Consider the following 13157-nt stretch of genomic DNA (forward strand, 5'->3'; position numbering starts at 1 on the left):
TACAATCCACAGGATTAACCTCTATCGAGATACAAACAGATAAATACATAATTCCACACAGTTTTCATATAGTAGACTTGCAATTTGCAATACCTTGTGATGGAGTAATAGGCATTTACTTAATTAGAAAATTCAATTGCCAATTAGATTTCAAGCCGAGAGAAGATTGGCTTATAATCAGACCCACTAATCTAAATTTTCCGATTCATGTTACAATATCATATCAAATCGAAGATAGTGTACTAATTCCAAGCCAGGAAATTCAAACTGGTATTTATATTGCAAACACCGCTGCAACCACACGAAACGCATTTGTCCGACTACTGACCACAACCAGTACCGATCAACTAATTAGCATAAATAATCTAAATTATGAATCACTTTCGAACTACGATGTGGTTCAAACAAACAATGGAAGTAGAATAGAAGAAGACATGTCTCGATTATCCAAATATTTTCGACCACAGTTTAAAGGAAAATTAACTAAATTTTGCACTGATTATACAGATATATTTGGACTACAACTCCGAATCCATTTTAACGAATAATTTTTACTAACAAAAGCTAAGATTGAAAGATGATGAACCAGTCTACATTAAAAATTATAGAAGTCCTCACAGCCAAAAAAAAAAGATATCCAAGCCCAGGTACAAAAACTACTTGACGACAAAATTGTCGAACCATCTGTGTCAGAATATAATAGCACACTTTTATTAGTCCCAAAGAAATCTCATTCTGAATCCAATAAAAAAAAATGGCGATTGGTAATTGACTATTGTCAAATCAACAAAAGCTGTTAGCTGATAAGTTCCCACTACCTAGAATTGATGATATTTTAGATCAACTAGGTAGAGCGAAATATTTTTCATGCCTTGACTTAATGTCAGGTTTTCACGAAATTGAACTCGACAATAATAATTTAAGAGATTTCGAACCAAAAACGTCTTTTTGGACGAGCAATGGCTCATATCGTTTCACGCGATTACCATTTGGTTTAAAAATAGCGCCGAATTCATTTCAGAGAATGATGACGATTGCATTCTCTGTACTTGAACATTCCTTTATATGGATGACGTAACAGTAAATGGTTGTTACGAAAAGCATATGGTTAAAAACCTAACTGACAAATGCAGGAAATACAACTTAATGCTACATCTTGATCATTTTTTATGCATGAAGTCACATTTCTGGGACACAAATAGACAGACAAAGGAATACGACGTCATTCAAAATTACCCAGTCCCACATGATGCGGAGAGCGCTAGACGTTTCGTTGTATTTTGCAATTATTATAGATGATTTATTAAAAACTACGCCGACTATGCACGGCACATAACTACACTAAATAAAAAGAATGTTCCATTTGAATGGACGGATGATTGTCACAATGCCACAACCACAACGGACTCCAACTTCCAGTTGCATACGCATCCAGATCATTCACCAAGGGTAACAAGCGTACAACGGAACAGGAACTACCACCAATTCATTGGGCAATAACAGATTTCAGACCATATATTCATGGTAGACATTTCACTGTCAAAACAGATCATAGACCACTTTTATATTTATTTTCAATGGTTAATCCAAGTTCTAAATTAACACGTATGAGGCTTGAGTTAGAGGAATATAATTTTACAGTAGAGTATCTAAAGGGTAAAGATAATGATATAGCTGATGCGTTTGCAAGAATAACCATCAGAAAACTACAAAATTTAACAGGGAATGTCAAGAGCCAACTTGTGGATCGGGCTTTTAAAATTTCCGCCACTAGCCGTCTTAATCTCTGCTACTCTAACGACGCCGTCCTCTCCTGCGTGCACAGCCGATCAGCCACTGCTGGAGCAGCGGATTGTCCTCGGCGACGACCACCAGCTCTCCCACGACGACGTTTGGCAGGCAACGGTGCCACTTGCTCCGCACTTGGATTCCGAGCACATACTCCTTTGACCATCGCCGTTGCTTGAGCAACGAGACAGCATGCCATCGACTCAAGCAGGTAAGACCCTGCTGGTCCGGGTTCCCATCTGCTGGCAGAGCCCTCAATGGGCCTCCCACCAGTAGGTGGCCTGGCGTTAGAGCCTCGCCATCGCTTGGGTCCTCGCTGACGAACCTTTGAAAAGCCATTAAAAATGTATTAGTGGATAAGTCAGATACTAGTTCTAACTAGTTCTAACCGCTTTGGAGGCGAAGCAAACAAACAATGCTATTTACGACTTACGCGTGGACATTCCACGCATTCGAAAAGTCGTGCTAATTGGGCCACAAAAACGACGCCACAGATCGAAAATTTGCGGAGAGCTCGGAGTCGATTTGCTGGTAAATTTCCCATAATTTGTGTTAGTAGACGAGGTTTGCATTTAAAGCAACGGATACATGATCTCACTGTCTGACGACAGACCTCTTAAGCGTCGATTACCCAAAGTCGCTCACGAAGAAGACTCACAAGTGCTCTTGGGCCAGCATGACAATTCGTCAAATGCAGGTATCTAATAAAGCTTCTAGCGAATTGCGAGCTTTTATTCAAAAGTAGCGGAAACTTGGCATCATATGAAATAGGAGCATTTACATTCGTTCCCCTACTCGCAACAACGAAAAGGAGCACCAAGATCCATTATATTCATGTGTAAATGGATAAAGACGCTGCAGGCCATGAGCCAAGCGTGTGCCCTTTCGAACTCTATCTATGTCATCTTTAAATTCAACTCGTTGGATGACTTCAACCATTTGCTCGAAAGCTTCCTTCCTTTCGAGCGCCCTAGGGATACTCTCAAATTGTACCTCTCGATTTTTACATTTTTTAATAAAGCGAAACACATAAGCAAACACTCTCAGCAGACTGGCATGCGATGAGAAACTATCCATAGCTTCCAAGATATCTGGTCGGTCTACCATAGCTGCTAGTCCAACAGCTGTTTTGCGAACTTCTAGAGTTCGCATCTCATCTGTCATCAGATGCTGGTTAACCGGCCAGGATTCTCTTGGTTCCTTTAAAAAATAAGGGCCATCGAACCATATCGACGCAAGTAATTCATCGACATCGCAGCCTCTTGAAGCAATATCTGCTGGGTTTTGCTTTGTAGGTACATGGCGCCATTCAGCTTTCTCTGTCCATTCTTGGATTTCAGCCACTCGATTTGACACAAATGTTGCCAAAGACGAAGGATGTCCAATGAAGAGTGACTTCAGAATCAGACCAAAGAACCGTCCGTTCAATCGGTAATCTTATAAGATTTCTGACTCGATGAAAAAGATCTGCGAGAAGGTGAGCCGCGCACAGCTCAAGTCGGGGAAGAGTCTTCGTCTTGAGGGGGGCTACTTTAGATTTTGGATGTCAGCAACGAAATACGACAACCTTCTGCCGTGTGGCTGCGTATATAGAGGGCTTAACAAGCCAAGCGGGTCAAATAGCCGCGATGTCACCGAGAGAATGTTCTGTTTTGTCGCTGTAAGACCCATGAATGAATCGTCAATCTTAAATTGAAAGGCATCTTCATTCGGCAACCACAACACGCCAAGTGTTTTGGTTGTGTCAGACTCTGAGATCGTTATCGACTTAGCTGCGTTTATTGCGGAGAACTCAGGAGAATTCGAAAACCATTTGGTTAGTTCGAAAGCTGCGCTTTTGAGTATTTTCGATACTGCAGACTTAATTGTCTGAAGGTTCTCTGCGCATGCAGCACCAGTTAGTAGATCATCGACGTAAAAGTCGTGCCTGATAACGTCAGCAGCTTTAGGGTGTGATGACTCGCTCATCTCACTTAGCTTTGTTAAATACCGTATTGCCAAAAATGGGGCAGCCGCCGTGCCGTCAGTTACGATGTTTAACCTGAAGGACCTCAAAGAGTCAGATGGGTTCTTTCTCCACACTACGAGCTGGAAATCTCGATCCGCTTCGTGCACCATGACCTACCTTTACATATTTTTTATGTCAGCTGTCAACGCATATTTGTGGAGTCGAAATCGAAGCAGAGTCGAGTACAGCTCCTCTTGAATGGTCGGTCCAACCATTAGATAGGTCATTCAACGCAATTTGAGACGATGTCCGACAAGACGCGTCGAAAACATCGCGTAACTTCGTCGATGTGCTCTGTGGTCTTAAAACACACTGATGCGGAATGAAATAGTTTGGAGTACTTGGAATCTGATCATCTATTTCAGACATGTGACCTAAAGTTAAATATTCCTCCATGAATTCCAAGTACATGCGCTTAAGCTCGGGATCTCGAGACAAGCGTCTTTCAAGCGACAAAAAACGACGCTTAGCAACCTCAAAGGAGTTACCAATCTGATTGGGATCTGATTTAAATCTTTAAGTCTACCTGACGGCAGTATTTCTAAATTATCTTGAAAGTGGCTCTCACATAACTGCTGTTCAACTGTTCGGACCTTTTTAGCTGAAGGCAACTCTTCCAATGTCCAAAATTTCTGCAATGTTTTGTCTATCGAGGTATAAGACTCTTCTTGGCAACTCAGATTGACAGCATGAGTCTTCTCATGACTTAACGGCGTGTAACGCCCTGATACAGTCCAGCCAACAAGTGTCTTTTGCAGAATCGGACAATTCGGAACTTGTTTAATCTGACCGACAGACAGAAGCTCAAAGAACGTCTCAGCTCCGACGAGCATGTCGAATTTTTGTGGCTTATGAAAATATGGATCAGCCAATTGCAAGTTCTCAGGGATTTTCCAACCACTGACATTGACCGTATGGTAGGCTGGTAACCAGAAATGGTCTTCAAAATCCACAAATCTAACGAGAACTCACTGCAATTGACTCGCCAATTGACTTCACCAATGTATGAATCTTCTTTCTTACTTGAGTATTGCATTGAGCAATCCCAAGTAAGCTGATACTGGCCTCTTCTCTAAGCAGCTGCAATCGTTGTGCTAGCTCGTCTGTTACAAAATTAATTTGTTATCCAGAATCGAGTAAAGCTCTAGCCAAAACGAGCTCGCCACTTCTCGTCTTAACGCTAACGACTGCGGTAGCTAGGATTACACTATCAGACACATTCGCATGCATAGCATGTGAAGTCGATGGTTGATCCTGTGCGGAGTCAAGGGGTGGTGGTAACGCTCTAGTGTTAGAAACGGCAGAGTATCTATGCAACAGTGAGTTATGAGAACGACTGCATACTCTGCACTTGTTTGCCTTACATTTGGCAACAGTGTGCCCCTTTCGAAGAGAATTGATGCATAAAGGAGCCGCCTTAGCGAACTCAAACCGCTGTTGTACTGATAACACGGCATATGCTGAGCAATTCAATATCGAATGGCCTTCGGAACCACAATATAAACATTTTGGGGTCAGTTGATCGTTTCTTCCACTAGCCACAGAACACGAAAACGAACCTCGATTGTTGTTTTTGGAAACAGCCTTTGAATCCGGCTTCGGGCCATCGGACGAAGCTTTGGCTGATTCTTCAGCAGAAAGGTGTTGGTATCTACGATTCAAGGCTGTTTCACAATCACTCCATAGTGGAATGATTGCATAATCGAGTTGATCCTCCCATTTTCGTCTGGTCATTGGGTCAACTTTGTTCATAACGAGGTGAATGTGAATCGCGCTAGAAATCTTTTTGTCATCACCTATTGACAGGAGCGAGCCATAGATGGCGGATATAGTGTCAATCATTGATCTCAATGATGCCGTAGAAGGCTGCGTTATTTTTGGCAGGCTAAAGAGAGCCGAAATATTTTCATTAAATATTAGACATTCATTGTCGTATACTCTCTTTAGGCTGTCCAATGCTTTTAAATAATTGTCCTCGGTGACTTGAAACGCCCTAACAGTGCCTAGAGCTTCATCTGAGAGACATGAGATCAGATAATTGAATTTCTCTATGCTCGGGATTGCCTGATCGTTATGAACAAGAGTTTCGAACCGGCTAATAAAATTCTTAAACTTGGAGTATTTTCCACTAAACTTGGAAAGTGCCAGATGCAGAAGACGTGTGCGTGGATCCGCAACGGGCATGCCTGTAGGCGTTGCAGTACTTAATGTCTTGATAACGGACCTTAGACGACCCTTTGTCGTTATACAAAGTTCTTCGAACTCGGCACGATACTCATCATCTGGGTCAAAAGTTTCTACTCGGGTCTGATATTTTAACGCTGTATTTATATGTGAGGCCAGCATTTCTTATCTACATTCTAACTCTGTAGACTCTATGTTTAATTTACCCTTTATTATTTGATCATTTAAACGCATTATGCTTTTAACGGACATATTGCGTTTCTTTTTTGATTCGTCAAAATTTTCCTTGGTAGCCATATTTGACTCTAAATTCCATTTACAAATTATTAATTTAAATTAAAATCGAATTTGCCAAACGGAACGAGAATAAACGGGCTGCAGCTGGCTTGCTTTGTACGTGTATATGTATGCGTGTACTGCACTTATATACAAGCGCTTGGTCTCGGACAACTGTATAATTTACAGTGGTTGCGAATGATGGCAAGAAGCTAAGCGAAATGAAATTGTAGTGACAATTAATTTTTGACATTAATTATCATTCGCTCAGAAGCACTAATTCGCACAAATACTAAATTATATTTAGGAATCTAAAAAGCGTTTAATAAGTGCATGCAAATATTAATTGTGCTGAACTACTTTATATATGCGCCAAGAATTGAATGCGTTGGCTTCATTAGCGCAACCAAACCAATAGAGTTGGGCTTTCAATTCTTAGCATAGTACCTGCTGTTCCGGACGTTGAACTTTGGAAGCTACTTTCCTTGGCAGTCTCCAACGATGGCAGCAGGACAGATTTATTATTATTTTTTTTTAAATATTTCCGGCCGACGCGAATTTATTTTTATTTTCAATTTGAAACCACTCGCGAGACACAGCCTTGCAGTTAAACCACTTGATTTTATCTTCTACACACAATTGTCTTTTAAAAGTGCCCACCCGGGGGCGCCGGCTGCTAAGCGTTTTAGTGCGTATCGCTTTGATGTAATTCGACAACTGAAGATATATAGAGTTTTGCTAAGGCGGCGAAGCGAGGGGAATTCGCTTCAAAGCGAGTGATAAAGCTTTATTGCGCTCTCGCTCTGCCCTAAACCTAACTTTCACTAGACTTCATGTTTCTCAAATTCATTTTTAAAATTAATGCGCGGATCTGTGCCAACAAATAGAAAAGACCCGATCTATAAGATAGACGATTATTCTAAGGAAATAAAATTTAGATAAGAAATAGCATATAAAAGAGCTAGACATACGTTACAAAAAGCTAAGGCTTATGGAAAACTCAACTATGATAAGAAGACTTCAGATTTTGACTTAAAAATCGGAGATAAAGCATTGCTAAGAAATGTAACAGGTGATAAGTTAGATCCAGTATATTTAGGACCATATACAGTAGAAACAATAGAAGTTAATGATAATATTTTAATTAAAGATAGCAAACAGAAAGTACACAAGGATAGGTTAAAAAAGTATAATAACTGAAAATAGTAATGAAAATTGTACGATCACCCAATAAACAAAATTTATTAAATAACAACAAGAAATATCATATAAAAGAGCTAGACATACGTTACAAAAAGCTAAGGCTTATGGAAAACTCAACTATGATAAGAACACTTCAGATTTCGACTTAAAAATCGGAGATAAAGCATTGCTAAGAAATGTAACAGGTGATAAGTTAGATCCAGTATATTTAGGACCATATACAGTAGAAACAATAGAAGTTAATGATAATATTTTAATTAAAGATAGCAAACAGAAATTACACTTATATATATGTATATAACTAATATATATATATAAGAAAATACAAAAAAAATAATAAAGAAAAAAAAATTGTATATACACTACATTAGAAACACAAAAAAAAATATAATAACATTAATAATATATACAAACAATGTATACTTTCAAATAACTTCACTCTTTAAAAAATTACAATAAATTAAAATAACTACATTATATTACGTTATTCCTCTAAAAGGGGAGGTGTAGTGTGTATATGCCTTGAAAGAACACACAGTATTCAAATATAAAATGCGGCACTTTGTTGCATATAATAACAATTATACATTAAACAAGCCCAAAGCCACTTTATGTATTGCCTCTGGCTCATATTAGCAGCGCGGTTCACCAGCCTCTATAGCTGACCGTTTAAGTTTACGCTGCATATCCCACGCTCCGTCTGAGCGCATTTCATGAGCAACATATATGTATATGCTCACTAACAAAGGCATATGCAAGCTACACACTCTCCTGTGTGCTACACAAGCCTGCACTGACGTGCTTGTATTGTTTAATAACACCAATTATTAAAAGGAAATATAAGTGAAACATTTTAAATTACAGAACACTTAACTAATAATTTTTGTTCACAGTAGTTTGCTGGGGTTTTCTATTTTGCGTTAGACATTTATTTGGTGTCAAATTTTGATTTTATTTCTTTGATATGTGTGACAATTTCATGCCACTCCATTTATGTTATTATTTTATTTTGACAATATCATTTCTTTCATGGCTCCAATGTATATATTTGTTTTTTTTTTAAATATTTTTAAGAATTTTTATTTATTGTGTCTTTAATTTTTATTTGAATTTGTTTTTTAAATATTAAGATTGTTTGGTTTATTAATGTATCTTCCTTTAATAATTTTATTGTGTTTTACATATATAGTGAGGAAAAATTGAGCAACGCTTGTAATTGTTAATATTAAAAGTAAAATCCATAGAGCTTGAATGTCCTCTGTGTGATTAACCAACCCATTTTGAAATTTATATTATGCTCTTTTGACTAATTACAAATATATATTCTCTTTAATTGTGATTTGCATTAATTTTCTTGAAACAATTTCTATTTTAGGAGTACATTTTCCTACGCACGTTTTTGTATAGCTTTACGGGCTACGCTTTTAATCGGGCAGAAAGGGTTCCACTCAATTTTACAATTCTTATTACAATTTTAACCATAATTATTAATATATATATTTATATAAAAATTTGTTGTACGCTCTATGTAGCGCTGTCGGTCCCGCACTCTTTGTAGTGCTGTCGGCTCCTTGTCATTGGTTAACTCGTTTCACTCGGTTCACAGGTTGGTTTTGGCTAGCTTAACTGGCTAGCGGGGCCGTTACTGGCAATTCTATTTATAATGTGCTGTAATAATAAAAAATAGTATTGTAAGTGTTCCACTTATAAATGTTTCAAACTGATAGATAAAAGCACGTCAGTTGCATTGTTCATCAGAATGAATATACAATATATTGTACTTAGCCTATTGATACATGTGTATACTTAAGCTGTTATCGGTTAACAGCTACAAAGGTAGAGAGAGAGAGTGCGGGTGTACTTATACATAAGAACGCTCAAGCTCAGAGAGAGAGAGAGAGAGGCGGGTGTACTTATACATAAGAACGCTCAAGCTCAGAGAGAGAGAGAGAGCGGGTGTACTTATACATAAGAACGCTCACTCTCTGAGCGGCTACAGGGCAAGTTCAGCGGTTATGGCCTGCGCAATTGGCATCATGTTACTTATTTGCGCAGCACTGTATGTATGTATGTGCATGTTTATGTGCAAACAAATATACGATCATATTCATGCTATGCGCTTGACTGTATATATTTATATTTGTTTAGACTTGCAACAAAGTGTTATAAGTTATGTATTTATGTATTTTTTTATGTACTTATGTATTTTTGTATATATTATGTATATGTATTATGTGTATGAATCCACTACAGTAGAACTTTGAAAATCAATTTTATTCAAACTGAACAAAACTTAAAACGTCGCCCGATATATGTTTGAATCGCATGTCTACCTAGGAAGCTTGGATTCTGCAAAGAGCGTGAAACATGTCTTAATTGATTTAGTTTTTCATATAGATCCTTGGATACGAATTTGAGAGCGTACCGTCACCCACAAAATCTTTGACCCCATTGCCATCAAGGAGCAATGCATTTTTCGAAAAGTGTTGTGTGATGGCTACTTGGATCAGCCACCCCACTGTCCTGAACCACGGCAAGGCGCCGGTCAGTTTAAAGTTTAAGCGAGCTAAAGTCACGGCATGAAGCCGTTAGCCGTTTAGTTTTATTAGATTGTTAGTTTATTAGCATTATAAGTATTAGAAGGAAGTAATGCAAGGTTATAGTTTTATTGTTTTGTAAGTACATAAGCATTGTATTAGTAATAAGAGTAGTTAAGGCAAGGTGCCGAAGTATTGAAGTTAGTTAAGGGCAAAGAGCCCAATGTGAATTAAGTTTGAATTCAACCGCCGGCCGAGGCAAGCGCACGGCTCGTCTGCGAGCGTTCTGGCACTTTTTGAGCGATTATCAGAGAGTAAGCGGAGTGTGCAGCGGAGTGTGAAGCGGAGCGCACTTCCTCCCCTCTCTAAACCCACCATCCTAGCAAATTAACAAATGTGAGAATGAGATTTGTAGGTCCTTTACAAGTTGCGCCCTAGCAGGGACAAAGAGTCGTTTAAGGGCGTGACATGTTTACGGATTAAAGCCCCGCAAGTATGCCCAAAAGTCTCGAAAAAAAGAGATGCAATAAGTAACCCAGGGTATTTTTAGTCGGGCATACCCAAGAGTGTATGTATCCTAACAGGAAAGATGGAGAAGATAATATATCATATATGGGCAAAATATAAATCCAGGGTAATAGGTAGTCGGTCATAGCCTAGCTATTGCATTTCATACCCTGTGTTAGACGACGTTGGCGTCAAAGGTCCGTTAAGGCATCGGAGCAGCGGCTGTACAGTGGGACGAACTCAGCCCACCCGCGGTGAAAAACTGAATTCGTCAGTACAGTCGGCGAAAGCAATGAAAACGGGTGTGTTAAATAAATAAATAAAACGGAGTGAAAATGATTAAAATAAAATAAATAAATAAATCAACGGAACCACTGGAGCAGAAAAGGCGAGAGTAGGCGACGCTGGCTACAGAGAGGGGCAGAAGCAAGTAAGAAAAACTTAAAATGGATGCAGGTGAGTGCCAAAATCCGGGGGTAGGCGTGCGCTGGATCCACCAACGGCGCAAGGAAGAGCTGGCAGCGATCGCCCATGAGTTCGGGCTGGAAAAGAAAAGGCGCGTGGAGGAGTTGCGTAAGCGGCTATCCACTTAACAACAGAAACAACGACGCAGAGATAGGGCGAACCCCTTATGAAACAAGTAGTGCTCCTTATACTGCCAGGCCATACCCTCAGCCGGAGGTTAGGCTACTTGCAAACATTCCGGAACACGTTCGGAAGTCGGGTATGAGGAGCTAGAGGAGCGGGTCACCACATATGTCATTCCCCTCGATCACATGTCTCGGGCATTGAGTGAGCTATTCTGCGACAGGGCCGCTCGTTGCTTTTGAGTAGTTTGCTGAGGGACGACAAGATTTCTCTACCTTGTCTCAGCTGACGCAGAGTTCGAGACGTCAGTGAGTCAAGTGGCCATGAGTACGAGTAGCTCCCACGGGGTGACACCTCAACCCATTGCGGTCTATTCCCAGCGGGGCCGGAGCGACCGCTGTGGATAGAAGAGTCCACGCCCCGCCAGCAGTGGCCCCTGCGGAGATTGCCCATTAGATGATGAGCCAACAGGCAGCAGCCGACCTGTTGCCTGGAGTTGCGGTAGTGTCTCGGGATGTCTTCATGGTACAGACGCCTGAAGTTCAAGAGCGAACAAGCCGGCTGGTCGCATGCTGATGAGACAGGTAGCAGAGCCGATGGCAGTACTCTGCGTGGGTTTCGTCGGGCCCTTCCACGGTCGAGACATGGCAATACGATTTTACTGGTGTACCATGATGGCTACTCGATGTTCGTGGAACTGGTCCCACTTAGGAGAGCTACGGCGGCGCACTTGCAGACGGCGTTTCGAGAGAGGATTTTGAGTTGGTTCTGGGTGCCCAAGAAGTTCGTGTGCGACAACGGGGTACAGTTTACGAGCCGAAGCTTCAAGTATTTTCTGGAATCCCTGGGTGTAGAGGTCCAGTTTACCGTCCCGTACTGTCCGCAAGAGAATATCAATAAGATGACCACTAGGACCGTTAGGACCATGTTCATCGAAGGCCATCAGAGTTCGTGGGACGAGCTCTTGTCGGAGATATCGCTAGCAGTCAACACAAGTGTGGCGGACTTGACAGGATTCAGTCCCGCTTTTCTGATGCAGGGCTGGGAGCCATGGTTGCCTGTCGCTCTGTACGATCAGGTGACTCCGGGGTCCGCAACTAGTGCGTTCGACCCTAGGACGAACGCGGATAGGTTGAGGGAAATCTTTTATATCGCCCACAGCAATATCCAGCGTGCATCAAAGGACCAGGGCAGACAGTACAACCTGCGGAGACAAGAGTGGCGGCCTTCATTAGACTCGATGGTCCTGTTACGGCAGAACCAACTGTCCAACGACGCTGAGGGCTTCGCTGCGATATCGGCACCCAAGTTCGTTGGCCCCTATAGGGTTACCAGGTTCGTGTCGCCTAACATTGTGCGCCTAGTGAGGCCAAACGAACAGAAGAAGAGGGTGGCCAATATCTCTCAGCTGAAGCCGTTCTACCAAGATATGACTGATGAGAAACCAGGACCCGTGGACGCCCACGAGTAGGCGAAGAATGAGAGCGACACCCCTCGCCTATCGTAACACCCGTAATAAATGTAGATTAGACTAACACTTGTAGAAGTTATTTCAATCTCCTAGGACGAAGACGCCGGCAGCGAAGAAACCGATCCTTTCCCCGGCCCTGGGGCCGGAGACCACTAGCGTGACACCAGCCAAGTTCGCAAATTTTATAGAAGAAGACAGCAGAAAATGCCGTCTCAAAAGTTCCGCTACACCTTGTACACCCGGCGGTCCATAACCCTGGAGAGCTTGAATGGTGTGGTGACAAGGTGACTAATGGCCGTCAAGGTGACGACCATGTGCGTCGAGCCCCATACTCCCGGAATTCGCCGCCGTACGCGGAAGAGCCTCCGTCACCCCCGCTGGCATCGGCCTCGCGAATGTCGCCTGGAACGACCACCCTGGCGGCAACCGGCGAAGTGGGCGATCCGATGGGTGAGGAGGAACTTCCCCCCATCGAGACGCGCGAGTACACCACATCGATGCAGGAGTCCGGAGAGGTGGTGTCGGGCGGAACAGGAATTCCCTGTCGGCCCCGGAAACAGAGTCATCACCGCGACGGAGGTAGCGCGCAACGCCC

General features: G+C 41.7%; 1 protein-coding gene across 1 annotated transcript; it reads left to right on the forward strand.

Annotated features, from left to right (window-relative positions):
- The first annotated feature begins 11605 nt into the window (after positions 1-11605).
- Positions 11606-12562, forward strand: LOC135439651 (uncharacterized). Its single transcript, XM_064698399.1, has one exon. The coding sequence runs from the start codon at positions 11606-11608 to the stop codon at positions 12560-12562; it is 957 nt and encodes a 318-aa protein (XP_064554469.1).
- The last annotated feature ends 595 nt before the right edge of the window (positions 12563-13157 follow it).

The sequence above is a fragment of the Drosophila montana genome, unplaced genomic scaffold, assembly GCF_035044405.1.
Source record: "Drosophila montana isolate Dmon_TW-CO22-7 unplaced genomic scaffold, ASM3504440v1 contig_741_1, whole genome shotgun sequence".
Lineage (NCBI taxonomy): Eukaryota > Metazoa > Arthropoda > Insecta > Diptera > Drosophilidae > Drosophila > Drosophila montana.

Coding starts and splice junctions, on each gene's coding strand:
- LOC135439651 (XM_064698399.1), top strand. CDS start 11,606: ATGTCTTCATGGTACAGACGCCTGAAGTTCAAGAGCGAACAAGCCGGC.